The sequence below is a fragment of the Xenopus laevis genome, chromosome 1L (genome assembly GCF_017654675.1).
Source record: "Xenopus laevis strain J_2021 chromosome 1L, Xenopus_laevis_v10.1, whole genome shotgun sequence".
In the NCBI taxonomy this organism is placed as follows: domain Eukaryota; kingdom Metazoa; phylum Chordata; class Amphibia; order Anura; family Pipidae; genus Xenopus; species Xenopus laevis.
This window is the reverse complement of record NC_054371.1, coordinates 421347-446291: the sequence shown is the minus strand read 5'-3', so window position 1 is coordinate 446291 and position 24945 is coordinate 421347. Positions and strand designations below refer to the sequence as shown.

Genomic DNA, 24945 nt, shown 5'->3' with positions numbered 1-24945 from the left:
TATACAGCTCAGAATAGGATTTAGATTCATAATCGAGAGCACAGTCCCGGATACTCTGCCTTCTTTGCCTTTGTGGAGTCCCAGGGATAGAAATCAATGTAGGTAACAGTTTTGGGACAACTCCACCTCCTCCAATTTTCTATTTCTTGCTAAAGCTTTTTAACCTGAGCATTGTGTGTTTTTTAAAATAATGTATCCTATTAATTGTGGTCCTCTTTATATCAACTACCTTATTTATTATTATTAATTGTTCAGCACTGTTAAGCACTTTATAATTAATGAATTAATCTTTAAGCGGGTATGAATTGATGGTAATTGCCAGTCACTAGTAATTATATCAGCACTTGAGCACTTTATTCAACATTGTAATTTATTTTTAATTGGATTGATTGTGGGTGCTAATATATTGTATTGTAAGGCTACTAACTTGTGTTAAGTATAATTAACTTTAACAAGAATTTATCAACAACTCTTGAATTTATAATACAATCAATAGAATGAACTATATTGCACTTGCACTTTAATGTAACTGAATTAAGGTTCAATTGAAGTCAATTGATAATTAAGCACTTTATACTTCTAACTGGTTAGTGACTAGTATAGGGTAATCACAAAATATTTAATAGGTAGTTAAAACAATCGAGAGACTGCTGAACGAGTGAGAAGCAATTGGGGTTCTTTTTTCTCCTTCCAGAATCAATTTAAATTTACTGACTTAGGTCAGACCTCGGCTTCTGCTGTGGGATCAATTCAAGTTCTAAGGGATCACTTTGTTTGTGTAAGGGACACAATTGTGTGTTATCCCCATGATCCCACCCACTTACACACCTGCTCCGCCTACTCCACCCACAAATGCCTCTTTTCCTCTCAGGCTCAGAGCTGTTTTCTCTCATTCCTACTGGATTTCCTTTTCCTTGTTTCTGTGAACTGGTTTCTCTCATTCCTACTGCATTTTTTGTCTCTGTGAATTGTTTTCTCTCATTCCTACTGGATTTCCTCTGCATTGTCTCTCTGAACTGTTTTCTCTCATTCCTACTGGATTTCCTCTGCATTGTCTCTCTGAACTGTTTTCTCTCATTCCTACTGGATTTCCTCTGCATTGTCTCTCTGAACTGTTTTCTCTCATTCCTACTGGATTTCCTCTGCATTGTCTCTCTGAACTGTTTTCCCTCATTCCTACTGGCTTTCTTTTTCTCTCTGGGATGTTTTCTCTCATCCCTACTGGATATCATTTTCCTTTTCTCTCTGAACTGTTTTCTCTCGTTCCTACTGGATTTAATTTTCCTTGTCTCTCTGGGATGGTTTTCCCTCATTTCTACTGGATTTTGTTTTCCTTGTCTCTCTGGACTGTTTTCTCTCATTCCTTCTGGATTTCCTTTACTCTATGGGATGTTTTTCACTCATTCATACTGGATTTCCTTGTCTCCCTGGAATGTTTTCCCTCACTCCTACTAGATTTCATTTTCCTTGTCTCTCTGTGATGTTTTTTCTCATTCTTACTGGATTTCCTTTCCTTGTCTCTCTGGACTGTTTTCTCTCATTCCTTCTGGATTTCCTTTTCTTTCTGGGATGTTTTTCACTCATTCCTACTGGATTTCTTTCCTTGTCTCTCTGGACTGTTTTGTCTCATTCCTTCTGGATTTCCTTTTCACTCTGGGATGTTTCCCTCATTCCTACTGGATTTCCTTTTCTTTCTGGGATGTTTTCCCATCATTGATACTATATTTCTTTTTTGTTTCTTTCCTACTCTCCACCTTTTTTCCCTCTCATTCCTACTATAATTATTTTTTTCTCTTTCTGTGATGTGTTTATATTGTTATATTGTATATTGGACTGGTTTTCTTTCATTCCTACTATATTTCTATTTCTTCCTTTTCTCTCATTCCAACTTTGTTTTTCCTGCTCTTGCTAGACTGTTTTCTTCCCATCTCTACTGTTTCTTGTATTCCTACACTATTTCTTTTTCCTTCTCTTTCTCTGGGCTGTTTTTTTCCCTCATTCCTTTTCTGGACTGTTTTATCTCATTTCTGTTCTCTCTGGACTGCTTTTATCTCATTCCTGTTTATGTATTATATTATACTATTTATGTAAATAACACTACGTATGCTGTACAGCAGAATTATATCTTGATAGAACAAACAGGGGTCAGTACAATAAATACAAAATAAACACAAAATACTATTATATTTTCTGTCTATTACTCTCATTCTCATTATATTTTTGCTTTTTCCTTCTCTCTCTGAACTGTTTTTTTTATCTTAATTCCTACAATGTTTCTTTTTCCTTCACTCTTGGGGCTGTTTTATCTAATTACTACTTGCAGTTGAGGCTAAGACTGACCCCAATAAGTTTTTTAAGTATATTAATAGTAAAAAGATGCAGGTTGAGAGTGTTGCTCCATTAAATAATGGTACCAGTATGGTTGTAATAGATACAGAAAAGGCAAATGTGTTAAATCAGTTCTTTTCTTCAGTGTATACAATAGAGTGTGAGTTCCCAGGCTCACTTAATAACTGCACTAATGGTTCAGCTCAATCTAGTCAGTGGCTGACTCAGGATATGATTCATAAAGCTTTAATACAAATTAATGTAAACAAGGCTCCAGGGCCTGATGGCATACACCCCCGGGTTCTAAGAGAGCTTAGTTCAGTTTTAGATCAGCCCTTAAATTTGACATCGATGGTGGCAAAATAATTTAAAGACTTGTTAAGGGATCACATTCAAAATGTTGTCCTAATGAATGGCATTATGAGCAGCAATCAGCATGGCTTTATGGAGGATAGTCTGTACAAACTCACCTGCACACTCAGGCCCTTTCTCCAACGGTTCCGCTCGGTGCACAGCTCCTCAGGGAGACGGCCCTCCCAATTTTCAACTATAGAAAGCAATACAGACTGGCACACAAAGCGATTCAAACCGGGGTGCAACGCAATAAACGTACCAGGGGTTGCATCCCGGTTTGAATCGCTTTGTGTGCCAGCCTGTATTGCTTTCTATTTATGAAGGATAGGTCATGTCAGACTAATTTTTTTTTTTTTTTTTTTATGGTATTATTGCTCAGGGTGCTTTATTTATTTTTTTTTTTTAACTTGTTTTTATTAAAGGAGAATAGATTATAATCACATAGAGCATTTGTACATAGTTCCATAAAGCAAAGAATATAGTGATTATGACATTCAAATCAAAACTTTTCAACAAACTTTTTAAACAGTCAGCTCAGTTATGGCAAGTAGCATGAGGGGGCGGGTCTTATGAGGATTAATTCAGATAAGAGGTTAGCAATCTGTTAATCTGATGACTTCTGGGAGGCGCATTATCAGGTCATGTCAGACTAATTTGATTGCTTTTTATGATGAGGTAAATAAGATGCTGGACAGTGGGGGGGCAGTAGATCTATTTGGATTTTGCCAAAGCGTTTGATACTGTGCCCCACAAACGACTGCTTTCTAAACTAAGGTCTGTTGGGCTTAATGAAGTCGTTTGCACATGGATAGGAAACTGGCTACAGGATCGGGTACAGAGGGTGGTTGTTAATGGGACATTCTCTACTTGGAGTAAGGTTCTTAGTGGGGTCCCTCAGGGCTCAGTATTGGGTCCACTTTTATTTAACTTGTTCATTAATGACTTAGGGGAGGGTGTTGTAAGTAATGTATCAGTGTTTGCAGATGACACAAAACTATCCAGGAAAATCTTAGCTATGAGGAAAGACTGGTCAAGTTGGGGATGTTCACGCTGGAGAAGAGGCGCTTAAGGGGTGATATGATAACTATGTATAAATATATAAGGGGATCATATAATAATCTCTCTAATGCTTTATTTACCAGTAGGTCTTTCCAGCTGACACAAGGTCACCCATTCCGATTAGAAGAAAAGAGGTTCCGCCTAAATATTGGGAAGGGTTTTGTTACAGTGAGAGCTGTGAAGATGTGGAATTGTCTCCCTGAATCAGTGGTACAGGCTGATACATTAGATAGGTACAAGGAAGGGTCGGATGCTTTATTCACCAGTAGCTCCTCCCAGCAGACAGGAGGGAGCCAATGAGATTAGAGGAGGGAAAGGGGTGTTACAGGGAGAGCTGGGAAGTGAATCAGTGGTACAGGCTGATACATTAGATAGGTACAAGGAAGGGTCGGATGCTTTATTCACCAGTAGCTCCTCCCAGCAGACAGGAGGGAGCCAATGAGATTAGAGGAAAGGGGTGTTACAGGGAGAGCTGGGAAGTGAATCAGGGGTACAGGCTGATACATTAGATAGGTACAAGGAAGGGTCGGATGCTTTATTCACCAGTAGCTCCTCCCAGCAGACAGGAGGGAGCCAATGAGATTAGAGGAGGGAAAGGGGTGTTACAGGGAGAGCTGGGAAGTGAATCAGGGGTACAGGCTGATACTTTAGATAGGTACAAGGAAGGGTCGGATGCTTTATTCACCAGTAGCTCCTCCCAGCAGACAGGAGGGAGCCAATGAGATTAGAGGAGGGAAAGGGGTGTTACAGGGAGAGCTGGGAAGTGAATCAGGGGTACAGGCTGATACATTAGATAGGTACAAGGAAGGGTCTGATGCTTTATTCACCAGTAGCTCCTCCCAGCAGACAGGAGGGAGCCAATGAGATTAGAGGAGGGAAAGGGGTGTTACAGGGAGAGCTGGGAAGTGAATCAGGGGTACAGGCTGATACATTAGATAGGTACAAGGAAGGGTCGGATGCTTTATTCACCAGTAGCTCCTCCCAGCAGACAGGATGGAGCCAATGAGATTAGAGGAGGGAAAGGGGTGTTACAGGGAGAGCTGGGAAGTGAATCAGTGGTACAGGCTGATACATTAGATAGGTACAAGGAAGGGTCGGATGCTTTATTCACCAGTAGCTCCTCCCAGCAGACAGGAGGGAGCCAATGAGATTAGAGGAAAGGGGTGTTACAGGGAGAGCTGGGAAGTGAATCAGGGGTACAGGCTGATACATTAGATAGGTACAAGGAAGGGTCGGATGCTTTATTCAGCAGTAGCTCCTCCCAGCAGACAGGAGGGAGCCAATGAGATTAGAGGAGGGAAAGGGGTGTTACAGGGAGAGCTGGGAAGTGAATCAGTGGTACAGGCTGATACATTAGATAGGTACAAGGAAGGGTCGGATACTTTATTCACCAGTAGCTCCTCCCAGCAGACAGGAGGGAGCCAATGAGATTAGAGGAGGGAAAGGGGTGTTACAGGGAGAGCTGGGAAGTGAATCAGGGGTACAGGCTGATACATTAGATAGGTATAAGAAGGGGTTGGATGGTGTTTAGCAAGTGAGGGAATACAGGGATATGGGAGAGAGCTCATAGAACAAGTTGATCCAGGGACTGGTCCCATTTTGGAGTCAGGAAGGAATTTGTCCCCCTCTGAGGCAAATTGGAGAGGCTTCAGATGGGTTTTTTGCCTTCCTCTGGATCAACTGGCAGTTAGGCAGGTTATATATAAAGTTAAAAGGTTGAACTTGATGGACGTGTCTTTTTTCAACCTCACTTACTATGTTACTATGTTAATACATTTCTTTGTCTTGTCATAGAACATCGGTTGGCTTCTAATATCCTTATATTTTACAATAGGGGGTGTATTATTCCCAGTATAATCTGTCTTTTCTTGTTAAGGGTAAATCCACATCTTTATACATTGCTCTGGCTTGTTAAGTCTCTTAGTTAGAAGCACATTACTTGAACCATGTTGATTTGCCCCCACTAGCCTATGTGACCCACCAGTTAGAGCAGGAACTGGTACTGGTGCCAGGGGAACCCCTCCCAATTGCCTGGTAGCCATGTCTCCAGCAGGGGTCAGCCTTGCCGGGCTGGATTCCTTAGAGCAGGGATTGGTTTGCTTTGCCTGGCAGGATTCCCTTACAAGCGGGGGAAGGATTGCTTTGCTTATTTGTGGCTGGAGGGCCCCTCTCTGTCTGGAGGTGAAATGTGTCCCCCTGCTCTCAGCTACATGCGACTGTGAGGGCAGAAGTATTGGAGGAAAACGTATTGTAGCTGAAAGTGCAATAAGAGTAGAATAATGAGGGTGGCAGTGGGGGGACAAATAGAAATAGGTGGGTCACTTACCTTATGTACTTACCTTGGCAGTTTTGTGGCAGGAACAAGAGGGTGCTGCCATAGTGAATATGTGAGGGATTTGTGAGTAATAGACTGAACGGTGTCACATGACCATGACTAGTGCACTTATAATAAATCCCAGGAAGTTTTACACTATGGCAGCTCCACAGGTTTGTGTTCAGGTGAACTGGCCAATCAGTGACGGTCTGATAAGATGCCTTACACCCATGAACACAGTTTACCCCTTGCTAGCCTTTTTCATTTGTTTAACCCATTCACTGCCAACCAATTTGGCTGATTTGGTACTTGCATTGCCAGAACAATACTCTATCACTTTAAGGGCTATTCCTGGGGGGAATGTATTGTTTTTTTCAGGACAACCTGAGCTTTTAAAATATGCAGGAATTTTGGTGTAATTCCACTTCTGTAAAAAGATATAGGTTTCTAAGTGTCTAATAAAATGAAAAAAATTATGTTTCACAAAGAACAATCACATATATCAGAAACATCATTTATTTTATGTAGGAGAACACAGCAGAATTGGAACAGTCTATGTCTCCTGAACGTGCCAATACCAAATATATAGAGTTTTATGGAGATTTCTCACTTGTATAGATAAAAATCTACAAACAGTACCCTACTACATTTCCAAAGCACCGCTCCCCAAAACTCCATACTTCTGATTTCAAGGCCAAACATTCCACTAACAGTAGGTTTACCCTAGAAAACTAAACATTGTTAGAAAAAACAGATTCTGGTGAATCAAAAATGGGTAAATATGTCTTTGTACCCCAAACTACCAAGTTACAATTGTTTCCTAAAGTTATAATGTTTTATAGAATTACAGAATCATATCTCCCACACATCATTGTGTATCAATGTAAATCACCCCAAATATGAAAGCCTGGGGTCCCCTGAACAGTTTGATGCCCAACATGTATAGGTGTACCCAAGCACGTGGCACCCCATAATACCATATATTTATGGAAAGTACACAAATCCAAGTCGGGTTGTATCTCTTTCTACTCCAAAGCACAAAGCCACAAACCTTTCTTAAATTTGGCGATTTTGGTGACATTTTCAAAAATCACCTCAAAACTTCCAACCTTCAGCATTGTATTTCCCACATACTATTATGTATGAATATAAATCACCCCAAATATGAAAGCCTGGGGTCCCCTGAACAGTTTAATGCCCAATATGCAGAGATATACCAAAGCAGGTGGGACGTGCGGACCCCAAATATAAATAGTACATATGAATTTTCCCCGCTGCTGATTCGCCTTCTGTGAACAAAGACCAGTGACTGTATATTATTTGCCACAAGACCTTTCGTATATTGCAATATTTTAAGGCGATTTTCAGAAATGTCATAAAAACCGCTGCAATATTTGCCGTACAATATATATAAATGGCGGCTAAAGCCACTAGTGCAGCGAGGAAGCCCTTTAATGGCCAGTATCTAGGTACTACCCGCTTGCCACTTAGAGCATTTGTAAAGCAGAATGTAGGACCTATGTGCTTGGCAGTTAAAGGGTTAAAGGGCCAGTACACCCCTTGCTGGACATGAGTGTAGTGAATTGGGCCAGTAATGAACTCTCTGATTCTCATTCTAATTAGGACAAATCTCTGGGTTGTTTGTGCCACTAATAAAGGCAAACGGGGAAATGGAAAGTCACATCTTCATCCTGTTCCTCTGAGCTCAAGCAAAACAAATCAGCAGCAATACAATGAGATATAAGATATAAATGTGACACACACACAGGATACACACAGTGGCATCTCACACTGAATACACACACACTCACACACACACACACACACACACACACACACACACATACACACACACATACACACACACACTCTCACACACACACACACACACACACATACACACACATACACACACACACACACACACACACACACACACACTGTAGCACTGGCACCAGCTCATACACAAAACAACTTATCCCATTCCCAGTCTCTGTGCCTGTCTATATGTTCTTCTCTTTTCTCAGTGTGTCTCTTTGTCTGTGTGTTATTATGTGTAATGTGCCTGTGTATTAGCAGTACAGTCAGTAGTAGAAATAGAAGGAATAAGGGCAGCTCAGTGGGGATCACTCCAGCAATGTTTCCCCTGTATACTTCACTTATTCCTCACACTCTAGAGCTCCACTCTACCAGGGACTGATGGGAATGTGTGTGTGCCACCTTAGATTGTAAGCTCACTGTACCAGGGACTGATGGGAATGTGTGTGCCACCTTAGATTGTAAGCTCACTGGGACAGGGACTGATGGGAATGTGTGTGGCACCTTAGATTGTAAGATCACTGGGTCAGGGATTGATGGGAATGTATGTGGCACCTTAGATTGTAAGATCACTGTACCAGGGACTGATGGGAATGTGTGTGGCACCTTAGATTGTAAGCTCACTGTACCAGGGACTGATGGGAATGTGTGTGGCACCTTAGATTGTAAGCTCACTGGGACAGGGACTGATGGGAATGTGTGTGGCACCTTAGATTGTAAGCTCACTGGGGCAATTAAAGGCCTTTAATTGCTGTTCAATCGGTAGCGCCTCACTACTTCTTCCTCTGTTAATCCATCTAGAGCAGATGTTTGATGGAAAACTCGAGGAAGCATCACTTTAGGGTGATCATAGACTTGACTCTCCTCATCAGATTCAAGAACAAGACTGACTACAAACTCCTCCAACTTGTCACCACAATCACCAGACAGAAAGTGAAGTTGTTTAGTAACGACTACTCCTGGGAGCTGATACATTTCACACTAATTATCACACTGTTTTACACTTTTATCGCTTAAAAGATGTTTGTGAATTAGGGTTTGTGAAGATTAATTCTATTCTATAGGTATCGCATTGCGATGAGAATACCGCTTTGTGTTAATGTAGAATTAACGATATCTCTATAGCGCGTGTGAAAATTCTTTGATGAATTGTTCCCTAAATAACCATCGTTGCTGAACACAGAAAACAGTGCGTTAAGGAATAATGTCCTTTAGTGAATGGCCCCCTTAGTGTATGCAGTCCCTTGCCTATAGCTAGTCAGTCTCTCTAGAGCCTTGATCAAACTCTGGTTACCCCAACCTGGGTCTATTACATTCTCCCATCTATTACCCCCTGGGTAGTTATTTCATAGAATAATAGGGACAGGTTTTAAGAGCTCCAATCATAGTCAATAACTGCAGAAACCAAAGACTTGTATAAAATATGGACCGTTTATTAAATGATCACAGACCATTTACAAGAGCGCAACCCCCACCCTCTCCCTTAATGCTGTTCAGCACAGAGACCCCATGAATAACCCCAAGATGTAGAGACCACTTTAGGGCAGAACAGAATGGGCTGAACTGATTAATTCTGTTGGTTGGGTTCTGGTAAACCTGAGCATCAAAAGTTCCTCTACACTTCTTAATAACCAGTGTTGATGGGTGCCCAGCAGGTAGGTGGCTTGGTAAATCTCCAGGATGTGGGGCAAACTTGTGAGCAATGTAGGCATTGTGAAGTGTTGGGAGTTGATTGTGCCTAGGGCAGGGGGCTGGATTGCAAAGTCTACTGCATGGTAGTCGGCCCTCACCAGGGCCTTAACGGTTACTGCCTACCACAAGTAGTGACAAGGAGCTGACAGGGGTTGGAGGGGGCAGGGGCACATGGTTGAAGGTGCATGTCGGGCTTCCCTGAAGATTTTTTGTTGCAGGGCCTGGCCAGTTGTAGTTTTGCCATTGGGACCTACTGGTGACCAATGAAATGGGAGACTTGTACAGTGCAGAGTTGGGGGAAACTAGTGAGACATGAGTTGAAGAAGACTATGGGTTGGGTTGGGGAAGTTTATGGGACAATGGAGAGTTGGAGCAGATTGGTGAGAGATGAGTTGGGTTGGGGAAGTTTATGGGACAATGGAGAGTTGGAGCAGATTGGTGTGAGATGGGTTGGGCTGGGAAGACTATGGGACAGTGGAGAGTTGGAGCACTCAAGTAAGAGATGAATATGGTTGGGGCTGACTAACGTATGATAAATGGAGAGGGGTTGACCACAGATCAAGGAAGAACCATATGTCAATTTATTTTGGATGTAACAAGAGAGTAATGCATTGTCACTGTTCAGTTTTTCTATAAATCAAAAAAACCTGGTGCCTGTTCCTTTTGTTGCCCCCCCCAAATAGTTCTCATGTCCTGAATTGCCCCCCAGATTTACTGAGAGACTCCTTCTGATTAATATGGTAGGGTCATATTTGGTAAACAATAGAACTAGGTATCCCTCTGTGTCACTCACTGACCACCTTGTTAGAAGAAAGGGGCAGAAGTACATTGCTTTTTCCCCCACTCCCTCTAATCATCCACATCAATCTCCTCCTCATCTGAAAATTCATCACCAGTGGGATCCAGTAAGCAGCACTGGGGTGGCTGAGAGACAGTATCCCTTGATTTTGGGCAGCAGCCCCTTCCAGTGACTCCGTCTCCACCAGTAACTCCCAGCACAGGCACAGACACCAACTTCTCCTGTGAGTGAGGAGGCAACTTCTTGAGTGATTCAACATCTGCCTTCATTTCATCCAGGTCCCTCTTGAGCTTGGCTCTGCGGTTCTGGAACCATGTGATGACTTGGGCATTGCTCAGACCCAGCTGTTGGGCAATGTGGTCCCGATCCACAGGAGACAAATACTTCTGGTACAGAAACCTCTTTTCCAGCTCATATATCTGGCGGTTGGTGAAAGCTGTCCTGGACTTTCTACGCTTCTTGGAGCCATTGCAATGTCCAAAGGAACTGGGGGTCTCCCGACCTGCACATCCCAAGAGAAAAGACAGTGTATCAGTATCAGTTCTGAAGACCCCCCACATTTCACTATGATCCTTCATTATGGCCTTGGTGCCGCTTTAGAACATTTCATTCTGGGAATTCTAAGGCTCTTGGGTGAAATTGTAATGGCAACGAAGTATCTGTCACTAATGAGCAATTAGTGGCTCCATGGCTGTTCCTCTCAGTAAAGCCATTAATCCTGCCAGTCTCATCTGCTGTGTGTGTGTGTGTGGTCTCAATCCAATGCGCCAGTCCAAAAAAAGGCACCACTTATTGTATCATGAGATTTACATCTCTTTACATGCCACCTCTTGCACTTCCACTTCATCGAATATCAATAAGGGAGCCTATAGTGCGTATACCCCCAAACTGTCTCTTCTCCAGTGTAACCAATCCCAACTTGCCTTTACCCATAACTGATCCCTTCCATTCCCTTTATCAGCTTAGTCGCTCTTCTCTGTACTTTCTCTATTTCATTACTGCTCCTTATATATTTATATATAGTGATCATATCCCCCTTATATATTTATATATAGTGATCATATCCCCTTATATATTTATATATAGTGATCATATCCCTCTTATATATTTATATATAGTGATCATATCCCCCTTATATATTTATATATAGTGATCATATCCCCTTATATATTTATATATAGTGATCATATCCCCTTATATATTTATATATAGTGATCATATCCCCTTATATATTTATATATAGTGATCATATCCTCCTTATATATTTATATATAGTGATCATATCCCCCTTATATATTTATATATAGTGATCATATCCCCTTATATATTTATATATAGTGATCATATCCCCTTATATATTTATATATAGTGATCATATCCCCTTATATATTTATATATAGTGATCATATCCCCCTTATATATTTATATATAGTGATCATATCCCCTTATATATTTATATATAGTGATCATATCCCCTTATATATTTATATATAGTGATCATATTCCTTTATATATTTATATATATTGATCATATCCCCTTATATATTTATATATGGTGATCATATCCCCTTATATATTTATATATGGTGATCATATCCCCTTATATATTTATATATAGTGATCATATCTCCCTTATATATTTATATATAGTGATCATATACCCCTTATATATTTATATATAGTTATCATATCCCTTATATATTTATATATAGTGATCATATCCCCCTTATATATTTATATATAGTGATCATATCCCTGTATATATTTATATATAGTGATCCTATTCCCCCTTATATATTTATATATAGTGATCATATCCCCCTTATATATTTATATATAGTGATCATATCCCTTATATATTCATATATAGTGATCATGCCCCCTTATATATTTATATATAGTGATCATATCCCCTTATATATTTATATATATTGATCATATCCCCCTTATATATTTATATATAGTGATCATATCCCCTTATACATTTCTATATAGTGATCATATCCCCTTATATATTTATATATAGTGATCATATCTCCTTATATATTTATATATAGTGATCATATCTCCTTATATATTTATATATAGTGATCATATTCCCCCTTATATATTTATATATAGTGATCATATGTCCTTATATATTTATATATAGTGATCATATGTCCTTATATATTTATATATAGTGATCATATTCCCCCTTATATATTTATATATAGTGATCATATCCCCTTATATATTTATATATAGTGATCATATCCCCCTTATATATTTATATATAGTGATCATATCCCCTTATATATTTATATATAGTGATCATATCCCCCTTATATATTTATAGATAGTGATCATATCCCCCTTATATATTTATATATAGTGATCATATCCCCCTTATATATTTATATATAGTGATCATATGCCCCTTATATATTTATATATAGTGATCATATCCCCCTTATATATTTATAGATAGTGATCATATCCCCCTTATATATTTATATATAGTGATCATATCCCCCTTATATATTTATATATAAGGGCAGATTTATCAAAGGATCAAGGTCAATTTTTGAATGAAAAAAATTTGAATGCCAAGCTATTTTTTGTGCACTTCGACTAGGGAATAGTCCAAATTCGATTTGAATTTGAAAAAAATTAAAAAAATTTGAATATCAAAATTTATCATGTACTGTCTCTTTAAAAATGTTACTTTGACCATTCACCATCTTAAACCTGCCAATTGCTGTTTTTAGCCTATGGGGGACCTCCTAGAACCTATTTGGTGTCAATTGGTGGACATTGAAAAATCAAAGGTTTTTTTGGGAAAAACTTGAATCAAATTCGATCGATTGCATTATTCCTTTGATTCTTAAGATTCGAATTTGGCCGAATACAGACCTATTTGATCGAAAACTGACCTATTCAACCAAAACAAAACTTTGACTTAATTTCGGTTGGTCTTTTTGAATTCGAATTTCAAAGTTTTTTCAATTCAAAATTCGACCCTTGATAAATATGCCCCTTAGTGTCTGTGTGGATCTGTTATAGTCTGGTATTCCACGATTTCTTGTATCTTATCCATTGAAACACAAAACACTGCTTCCAGTTGCACAAGCCCTAAGTTAATACTGCGGAACATAGAGACTGCTCAAAAGTAAGGGGGTTATTTATCAAAGGTCAATGAACTCACTTCTCAAATGGTATCTAATTTAGCCCCATAGGCTAAAACAGCAATTCGGCAGGTTTTAGATGGCGAATGGTCAAAGTCACATTTTTAAAGAGACGGTACATGATAAATTTCGATATAAGGGGCAGATTTATTTAGGGTAAAAAAACTTGAATTTGAATTTTTTTGGTCAAAACTCTCCTCCCTGTATGTACTTTTATATACTGTACTTTTATATTTATTATACTTTTATTTATATTGTATTTTTATATATTGTTCTCTTATTTATATTGTACTTTTACATTTATTGTATTTTTATATTTATTGTACTTTTATTTATATTGTATTTTCATATATTGTTCTTTTATTTATATTGTACTTTTATATTTATTGTATCTCATATTTATTGTACTTTTATATATTGTTGTTATTTTATATTGTACTTTTATTTATTGTACTTTTATATTTATTATACTTCTATTTATTGTAATTTTATATATTATTTTATTTATATTGTACTTTTATATTTATTGTATTTCATATTTATTGTACTTTTATATATTGTTCTTTTTTTATATTGTACTTTTATTTATTGTACTTTTATATTTATTATACTTCTATTTATTGTAATATTATTTTATTTACATTGTATTTTTATATTTATTGCACTTTTATATTTATTACACTTCTATTTATTATAATTTTATATATTATTATTTTATTTATATTGTATTTTTATATTTATTGTACTTTTATTTATTTTATACTTTTATATATAGCTATTTTATTTATATTGTACTTTTATATTTAGGGGCAGATTTAGCAAGAGTCAAAGTGAATTCGATGGAATTTTCAAAGTAAAAAAATTCGAAATTCTAAGTAATATTTTGGATACTTCAACCATCGAATAGGATAATAAGACTTAGAATTTACTTCGAATTTGATTAGAAGTAAAATAGTTTGAATATTCGAATATTCCATAATCGAAGTACTGTCTCTTTGAAAAAACACTTCGACTTCAATAGTTCACCAAATTAAACCTGCCGAAGTGCTATGTTAGCATATGGGGACCTTCTAATGCATTTTTTAAAGTCGAAGTAAAATCCTTTTAATCGTTCGATCGTTAGATTTTACTTCGACCGCAGGAACCCCAAATATCGATGAAAAAAACTTTGAAGTATTTTAATTCGATGGTCGAATTTCGAAGTAATTTTAACTTCGAAATTCAACCCTTGATATATCTGCCCCTTAGTGTACTTTTATATATTGTACATTTATAAAATGTACTTTTATTTATATTGTATATTTATTTATATTGTATATTTATATTGTACTTTTATTTATATTGTACTTTTAATTAAATTGTACTTTTATATATTGTACTTTTATTTATATTTTTATATATTGTACATTGATATTGTACTTTTATATATTGTACATTTATTTATTTTGTACTTTTATATTATAATTTCATTTATATTGTACTTTTATATTATACTTTTATATTGTACTTTTAGTTATTGCATTTTTATTTACATTGTACTTTTATTTAGTGTACTTTTATATTGTACTTTTATATTGTACTTTTATTTATTGTACTTTAATTTATATTGTTCTTTTATTTATTGTACTTTAATTTATATTGTATATTTATAGTGTACTTTTATTTATTGTACTTTTATTTATATTGTACTTTAATTTATATTGTACATTTATATTATACTTTTATATATTGTCCTTTTATTTATAATTTTATAAATTGTACATTTATATTTTACTTTTATATATTGTACATTTCTTTATTTTGTACATTTATAATATACTTTTATTTATTGTCATTTTATTTATATTATAATTTTAGATATTGCACTTTTATATTGTACTTTTATTTATTGTACTTTTATTTATATTGTACTTTAATTTATATTGTACTTTTATTATTTATTGTACTTGTATGCATTGTATGGCACTGCAGCTACATTCATACATAGAGTTTATTCTGTTGCAGGGAGTTGTGCAGGGGAGAGGTTGGAGACGAGCCGCTTCTGGATATTTATGTCTGTCAGTAGAAAAGGGGGATTATGGGTAGGCACGTGCAGCTGTTCCATATGGCAGCTCAGTCAACATCTAATTGTTGGGTTGGTGATTCCCTTTCCTAGTTACAATTATTCTCACTTCCACATGTGCACTAATAATAACTTGTGTCCCCTCCATATGCTGTATTCACTTATACATGATTCATCCAGTAGGGCTGCACCAACATTAAGCGGCAGATTTATCAAGGGTCGAATTAAAATACTTTGAATTTGAATATCAAATCATTCGATTAAATGATTAAAATCAAATGATTCCAACGATTTTAGCGTACAATTGAACGGTTTTACTTCGAAGACTTAGAAAATGGTTGAAGAAGGTCCCCATAGGCTAACATAGCACTTCAGCAGGTTTAATTTGGTGAAGTATTGAAGTCGAAGTTTTTTTTAAAGAGACAGTACTTCGATTATCAAATGGTCGAATATTCAAACTATTTTTACTTCAAATCGAATTCTAAGTAAATTCAAAGTCGTAGTATCCTATTCGATGGTCGAAGTATCCAAAAAAAGAAAAATTCCCTCTAATTCACTTCGACCCTTGATAAATCTGCCCCTAATATATCGTGCAGCAACTCCTGTCTTAGTGGGGTAACCTGGGTACTGGAATTCCCCAATATACAGCCAGAGGGCTCCCTTTTCCATACACCGAGTCCACTGTAGAGAAGCAAGTCAGACCCCCAGTGTAACAGTGGCCCATGCAGGCCGGAAATGGCAATCTGTCGATTCTGGAAAATGCCAGTCCAGGCCTGAGCCCATGGAGAGTGGGGGACAGATATCCATTGGTGGGGAAGAAAGGAGATCTCACCATCAGCATAGGAAGGGAGTCTTTACTGTAAGGACAGTCAGGTTATGGTATTCCCTACCAAGAGAGGGGAATGAGTGATTCATTGGTGGGGAGGAAAGGAGATCTCACCATCAGCATAGGAAGGGGTTCTTTACTGTAAGGGCAGTCAGATTATGGGATTCCCTACCAAGAGAGGGGGAATGAGTGATTCATTGGTGGGGAGGAAAGGAGATCTCACCATCAGCATAGGAAGGGAGTCTTTACTGTAAGGACAGTCAGGTTATGGGATTCCCTACCAAGAGAGGGGAATGAGTGATTCATTGGTGGGGAGGAAAGGAGATCTCACCATCAGCATAGGAAGGGGTTCTTTACTGTAAGGGCAGTCAGATTATGGGATTCCCTACCAAGAGAGGGGGAATGAGTGATTCATTGGTGGGGAGGAAAGGAGATCTCACCATCAGCATAGGAAGGGAGTCTTTACTGTAAGGACAGTCAGGTTATGGGATTCCCTACCAAGAGAGGGGGAATGAGTGATTCATTGGTGGGGAGGAAAGGAGATCTCACTATCAGCATAGGAAGGGGTTCTTTACTGTAAGGACAGTCAGGTTATGGGATTCCCTAACAAGAGAGGGGAATGAGTGATTCATTGGTGGGGAGGAAAGGAGATCTCACCATCAGCATAGGAAGGGGTTCTTTACTGTAAGGACAGTCAGGTTATGGGATTCCCTACCAAGAGAGGGGAATGAGTGATTCATTGGTGGGGAGGGGAATAAGATTTCACGATCAGCATAGGAGGGGTTCTTTGCCATAAGGGCAGTAAGGATTTGGGCTTCTCAAGTGACTCGTGAAAGACACCAGAACCAGTTAGACATTCCCATGATACATCAGTCACTTATTTTGGGCTATTTTACACTGGTTGCTGTATGTTTGGAGCATGTGGCCCCTAAGATGTGTAAGAAATTTAAGGGCCCCTAACTAAAGCCTTCAGCAGTAAAGAGGGGAGCAGCAATATTGCCAGAAATTGGAGATGTTCCTGTGAACTTTGCTAATTCTTCTATTCACTGTTAAATAACAAGAATGTATGGGTCCAAAACTGCCCTAATTAACTCATATGAAACCCCTAATACCCCTGCTCCATACAGTCCCCTAGTCCCTGTGTTCCATAAGATCCGCTCACTCACTATGTAGTTTAGTGTGAAGTTGTGGAACTACAGCTTTATTGTTGTGTGTTAGTGGAGCCAAGACTGGGAATGAAGAGAATGAGCAGCAATTGTCTTGATTCTGCACAGAAATACCAACACAATATACACAATTGATACAAATTCCCCACAATCCTAAGAAAAGGAGCAGCCCATTAGTCACAGGGGGAGGGGGTGTTTGTTAGCGCACAGTTTGTGTTTAAAAATAATTGTTACAAAAACAGAGGTGTTAGTAGAACCCTGGGCCAAAATATGTAAGCTCCTGTGCCAAGTCTTTTAGTTTCCCCACGAAATGATACATCATTTGCTCAAGAGAACCCGAGCTTTCAAAATGTGCTGAAATGTTGGTGTAATTCCACTTCTGTAAAAGGATAAAGGCATATATCAGAAACATCATTTATTATATGTACGAGAACACAGCAGATTTATCAAGTTCTGCGTCTCCCGAACGCGCCAATACCAAATATATATCGTTTTATGAGAATCACAAAAATCAAATACATCTGATCAGCGGCGAGGTCAAAATACTTCATCCAATAGTCATGCTGGGAAATCAACAGGCAAAATGAGAAAAAGAAGTGCCATTGTGTGTTTGTGTATCCATGTGTATACAGCTCTAAAAAGTGTGTAAATGTGCGGATATGTGAGTGTGTAAATGTGTGCAAAATCAAAAAAGTCAAGTGTAGTTTGTGTGTGTGAATGTGTGTGAATGTGTAGTTTGTGTGTGTGAATGTGTGTGAATGTGTAGTTTGTGTGTGTGAATGTGTAGTTTGTGTGTGTGAATATGTGTGAATGTGTAGTTTGTGTGTGTGAATGTGTAGTTTGTGTGTGTGAATGTGTGTGAATGTGTAGTTTGTGTGTGTGAATGTGTGTGAATGTGTGTGAATGTGTAGTTTGTGTGTGTGAATGTGTAGTTTGTGTGTGTGAATGTGTGTGAATGTGTAGTTTGTGTGTGTGAATGTGTAGTTTGTGTGTGTGAATGTGTAGTTTGTGTGTGTGAATGTGTAGTTTGTGTGTGTGAATGTGTAGTTTGTGTGTGTGAATGTGTAGTTTGTGTGTGTGAATGTGTAGTTTGTGTGTGTGAATGTGTGTGAATGTGTAGTTTGTGTGTGTGAATGTGTGTGAATGTGTAGTTTGTGTGTGTGAATGTGTGTGAATGTGTAGTTTGTGTGTGTGAATGTGTGTGAATATGTGTGAATGTGTGTGAATGTGTGTGAATGTGTAGTTTGTGTGTGTGAATGTGTAGTTTGTGTGTGTGAATGTGTGTGAATGTGTAGTTTGTGTGTGTGAATGTGTGTGAATGTGTAGTTTGTGTGTGTGAATGTGTGTGAATGTGTGTGAATGTGTAGTTTGTGTGTGTGAATGTGTAGTTTGTGTGTGTGAATGTGTGTGAATGTGTAAGTAAAGGTCGTGTCCCAGTGTTGAGGGTCCCAGGATATGCAGCCCCTGTGCAGCAGGAAGTGAGTGGGCGGGCTCTAGGAGTTTGGTCCTGCATCAGGTCCTGCATCCACATCGCTGCTGCTGTAACGATCCAGTAAGAAGTCAGGCAGAGCTGCAGCCAGTGACCTGCAAACCCCGTTGGCTCGTTGCCTCGGAATTGTGTCCCTGATTCTAGGGAAGCGGCAAAATCCTCTGATACACAGGGAGAAGCTCTAGTTGCACAGAATGTACTAGAAATGTTCTTGGCACTTAGAGCATTAGTGGTAAAGGGAATGTTCCCCTTTAAATTAACTGTTAGTATGATTTACAGAGGGATATTCTGAGACAATTTACAATTGTTTTTTTTTATTTGTGGTTTTTCATTTATTTAGTTTTTTTTTTCAGCAGCTCTCCAGTTTGTCATTTCATTTTATCTGATCTAGGCACGTAACACCACATAACAGCATGTAACACCATGCAACACCGCGCAACACCACGCAACATCACGCAACACCACATAACAGCATATAACACCATGTAACACCACACAACACCACGCAACACCATGCAACACCGCGCAACACCACGAAACACCACATAACACCATGCAACACTATGCAACACCGCGCAACACAGCTCATCACCACGCAACACCACGTAACACCACGTAACACCACGCAACACCATGCAACACAACACCACACAACACCATGCAACACCACACAGCACCATGCAACACTACGCAACGCCACAAAACACCACGTAACACCAAGCAACACCAGCAACACCACGTAACACCACGCAACACCACACAACACCAAGCAACACCACGCAACACCATGTAACACCATGCAACACCATGCAACACCACGCAACACCACACAACACCACGTAACACCACGCAACACCACGTAACACCAAACAACATCACGCAACACCACGTAAAACCATGCAACACCACGCAACACCACGTAACACAACACCAAGCAACACCACGCAACACCACGTAACACCACACAACACCACGTAACACCACATAACACCATGCAACACAACGCAAAACCACGTAACTCCACATAACACCAAGCAACACCCTGCAAAACCATGCAACACCACATAACATCACATAACACCACACAACACCACACACCATGTGATACTATGCAACAGCAGGTGATTTGTAGGATGCTACAAAGTCTGCTCCTGCTACAGCTAGAATGTAAAGTCGGAAGGAGCAGTTTGTTCCTACATGCGGCAGTCAATGTTGTGTGGTGTTGTGTGGTGTTGTGTGGTGTTGACTGCACATGAGATTTTATCTGGTCGAATGCAGATTTCACGTCCCACATTTGTGTTAAATGAAAAATGTTCCATTAAGTTTCACATCAGATTTTTGTATCAGTGTCGTTATATTGTGACCAGTGTGACTTCATGTGACTTGTACGATCCAATGGGACATTCCAACAGCAGCCGACAAAATCTCCCATCTAGTTTAACCCTTACAGTCAAGTCCCTCAGTCAGCAATGCCAGTGAATAGTGAGACCCCACGGTGGGAATTAATTCATAGGTGAGAGAGTTCAGGGGTGCGAGTGAGAGAGTTCAGGGATGCGAGTGAGAGAGTTCAGGGGTGCGAGTGAGAGAGTTCAGGGGTGCGAGTGAAAGAGTTCAGGGGTGCGAGTGAAAGAGTTCAGGGGTGCGAGTGAAAGAGTTCAGGGGTGCGAGTGAGAGAGTTCAGGGGTGCGAGTGAGAGAGTTCAGGGGTGCGAGTGAGAGAGTTTAGGGGTGCGAGTGAGAGAGTTCAGGGGTGCGAGTGAGAGAGTTCAGGGGTGAGAGAGTTCAGGGGTGCAAGTGAGAGAGTTCAGGGGTGCGAGTGAGAGAGTTCAGGGGTGCGAGTGAGAGAGTTCAGGGGTGCGAGTGAGAGAGTTTAGGGGTGCGAGTGAGAGAGTTCAGGGGTGCAAGTGAGAGAGTTCAGGGGTGCGAGTGAGAGAGTTCAGGGGTGCGAGTGAGAGAGTTCAGGGGTGCGAGTGAGAGAGTTCAGGGGTGCGAGTGAGAGAGTTCAGGGGTGCGAGTGAAAGAGTTCAGGGGTGCGAGTGAAAGAGTTCAGGGGTGCGAGTGAAAGAGTTCAGGGGTGCGAGTGAGAGAGTTCAGGGGTGCGAATGAGAGAGTTCAGGGGTGCAAGTGAGAGAGTTCAGGGGTGCGTGGGTTAAGTGGGACACAATGAAATACACGAGTAATTGCCGGTACTACACACTGACTGACTGTCAGCTACAAGTGGCAGCCGATACACAGAATAAAGTCCCCGGTGCTCCATCCGTCCAACACTCTCTGCTGCCACTGGATTTTACACTTATAATGCTAATAATATTCACAGTAAATGAGGGGCTTGACTCGGCACGTGAGCTTACATATCTTGGACAAAGGGTGCTACTAACAGCTCAGTTTTTCTTACAAATATTTTTAAAGGCAAACTGTGCGCTGGCAAACTTTCTCCTTCTTTCTGGTACAAATAACGGCTTTTGATCATTTCTAGCAGCTGCTCAACCTCAGACTGTGAGTTACACCGAGTGCTGGAAATTTATTCCTGAGGAGCTGCCATATCGCATAAACCTGCAAGTACAGCAGCTCTGCCATTCTCTTTATTCCTCCCATATTTATATTTATATTTAATAATAACCGCTCATGTGTGCCCTCCACTTGTAGCCCCACAATTCCCTTATATAACCCTATATATTATATCTCTATACAGCTACTGTCACTGATATCCCTTCTATATAATATATGTCTCTCGGTATTTATATTGTTCTCATGTTCATATCATTATGCAGTGGCTATATAGATATATATATATAAATATATGTGTGTGTAGCTGTATATATATATATATAAATATGTGTGTGTATATAGTCACACGTGTATATTATTTCTCTATCAGTCTGTTCATGTTTATTTTATTTCTCCTGCATTTACCCCTTAATCTTTGCCTTTATCCTTCATCTACAGACATGACATTAATCTATTTATTATTATCTGTATTAGTCACTATTAATTCCTACCTCTATATATTCATTATTTGCATTGTTGTAACATTATTCTAATTATTATGCGACATATCTGTATCTGTGTGTATATATACATCTAAATATATTTAATATCTTGTCTCTCTATATGGGAATTGATTTATTACATATAAATACAGCCACACACACACACATATATATATATATTCTGTTGGTACAGGGATATGTCCCCTGATAAAGTGAGTGCAGGGGTCGTCCCTTGCAGTGTATATATATATATATATAATTAGCCTGTATTTATTGAAGTTCTCTTTCAATATATATTATTAGTTAGAACCCTACATGTCTGTGTTTCCATATACATACTAATAATATACATATATTAAATATACATACAATTATACTGACATTCTTTCATTATACTTATTATATCTCTGCATTTATTTTATTTCGATACAATTACCCTTATTGATTCTCAGTATAATCACTTATTGTTATTGATATATCATTATATGCATTTTTAATATTTCTCTATATGTTTCCATGTCTGTATATATATATATAAATTGAATCTGCATTTCTTTGCATTATAATAATCTTGGATTTGTCTTCTGGATTTCTGTAATTTTGCTGTTTCTTTCCATTATGATTAGTATTTGGATTTCAGAATGTGTATTTATATGTGTGTATATATATATATATATAGCTTGTTAGCCTGTATTTATTTCTATTACTATTGGACAGACAGAGACAGACAGACAGACAGTTGAAGTCAGACACGGGGGTGCAGCTCGTTTCATTTACATGAGAAAGCAATGCAGAGTGAAGTCACATATTTAATATATATATATATATACAATTTGTCAGAAACACTGCACTCATAGGACTTAAAAACATTTCGGTTTATTTCAAAAATACGAACTGACGTTTCTCCTTTCTCAAAGTTCTCTCACTTTGAGAAATCCTATAAATAATACAAACATTTTTTTGGTTTATTTCAAAAGTACGGACTGACTTTTCAGCTGTAACAATATTACAATGTAACAATGTTACAGCCGGAAGTCAGTCCGTATTTTTGAAATAAACCAAAAACTTTTGAAGTCCTGTAAGTGCAGTATTTTTGAGAAATTGAATGTTCAGATCTGCTCCAGTAGTTGCACCCAGGCGACTAGTGACTTTTTGTTCTGAGTGCCAATACGACTCCTGGGATCAATATATATTTATATATAATTAGTCTGGATTTATTACATTTATTACCTGGAATTTTCTCATGAATAAACATCATTAAACGGTAGTTATTCACATTATTATTATTATTATCCTAAATGTCTGTCTACTGTATCTTTATATATTCATCTAACTATTAATCAATGTATCTGTGTATTATTTATCTATTAATCAACGTATTTATGATTAGGATGTATTTCTATTGTGATAAGTTGAATGTGCAATAGTCACTGTATAATGTGGTTATTTATAAAGAAGATTATTTGGTTTCTTCGCTTGAACAGAGTGTGTGTCCATTTAATGACATAAATACAGTGTATATATATTTATTATATAGGATAAATGTACATTTCTTGGTATTCTAATGATACAAGTGGAGATGATTACAACACATTTCCGAGGGCAGGTATATAGATATAGAAATATACAGAGGGCAGGTATATAGATATATAGAGATATAGAGAGGACAGGTATATAGATATATAGAGATATAGAGAGGACAGGTATATAGATATATAGAGATATACAGAGGACAGGTATATAGATATATAGAGATATAGAGAGGACAGGTATATAGATATATATAGAGATATACAGAGGACAGGTATATAGATATATATAGAGATATACAGAGGGCAGGTATATAGATATAGAGATATACAGAGGGCAGGTATATAGATATATAGAGATATACAGAGGGCAGGTATATAGATATATAGAGATATAGAGAGGACAGGTATATAGATATATAGAGATATAGAGAGGACAGGTATATAGATATATAGAGATATACAGAGGACAGGTATATAGATATATAGAAAGTGTGGGAGGAATAACAAAATAACAAACCCAGAACAGATTTGTCTCCCTAAATAAAGATAAAACTCACATTTTGTCCCAAACTCTGGAGATTTTCTTGCCATTGAAGTGAGTAAGAGACAGAGAGAATAATCAGGAGAATTATCTGTATGTACATTTCACATCAGCTCCATGAAAGTGTCAGGAAATGTACAAGCCCAGAATGAAGTGGGTGAGGGGATTAGAGTGTGAGAGTTTGGGGCAGACACAAGTAGAAACCCACGTGTAGGGGAAGTACTTACCTTGTGTTCCACTAGCACTACAGTGAGTAACAGAGGCACGGAGTTGCAGGGAGTAGCAGGGAGTAGCAGGGAGTTGCAGGGAGTAGCAGGGAGTTGCAGCAGCAGCAGGGGTGAGTAGTTACCTGGTGTCAGGAGAGAGAAGTCGAGTCCCTGGAAGGTTTTGCTGGTGAGTTCCAGGAGGGCAGAGAGGGGAGAAGACTGGGGGGTCGGTGGGAGTTGCTGGGGGGGACATTTATTGAGAATATCGGCGATGCTAAAAGGAGTGAGAGATTTATTCGGGGGATCCATGAGCCGCTTCTGCCTCTTCATCTCCGACCCCCCCAATTCCTTCTCCTCGGGGGGGGGGGCAGTGCGAGTGTCTCACAGGGAAGCGATAAACTCACTCTGGAGCCCCCGACCCTCAGCCCCGCGGGGAGGAGCCCGACCCCCCAACATTTACACACACGCACCCCCCCCCCACCCACTGACATTATCATTATTATTATATTTATTTCTACTGACCCCCCCCCCCCAGACACAGGGGCAAAAGCTTTACAGCAATAAAATCCCCCTCAGTCTCCGGTCTGGCCGTGCAGGGGTTAA

The 24945-nt window shown here is 38.7% G+C and overlaps 1 protein-coding gene across 1 annotated transcript; it reads right to left on the bottom strand.

Moving 5' to 3' along the window:
* Positions 1 to 9342: 9342 nt before the first annotated feature.
* Positions 9343 to 24713, bottom strand: LOC108704863 (transcription factor LBX2-like). The gene is made up of 2 exons (XM_018241567.2): positions 24486 to 24713; positions 9343 to 10866 (listed from the first exon to the last, which is right to left on the bottom strand). The coding sequence occupies exons 1-2, from the start codon at positions 24670 to 24672 to the stop codon at positions 10415 to 10417; spliced, it is 639 nt and encodes a 212-aa protein (XP_018097056.1). The 5' UTR covers positions 24673 to 24713; the 3' UTR covers positions 9343 to 10414.
* Positions 24714 to 24945: the final 232 nt, after the last annotated feature.

Coding starts and splice junctions, on each gene's coding strand:
- LOC108704863 (XM_018241567.2), bottom strand. CDS start 24,672: ATGAAGAGGCAGAAGCGGCTCATGGATCCCCCGAATAAATCTCTCACT. Junction 10,867..24,485: donor CTTCTCTCTCCTGACACCAG/GTAACTACTCAC, acceptor TGGGATGTGCAG/GTCGGGAGACCCCCAGTTCC.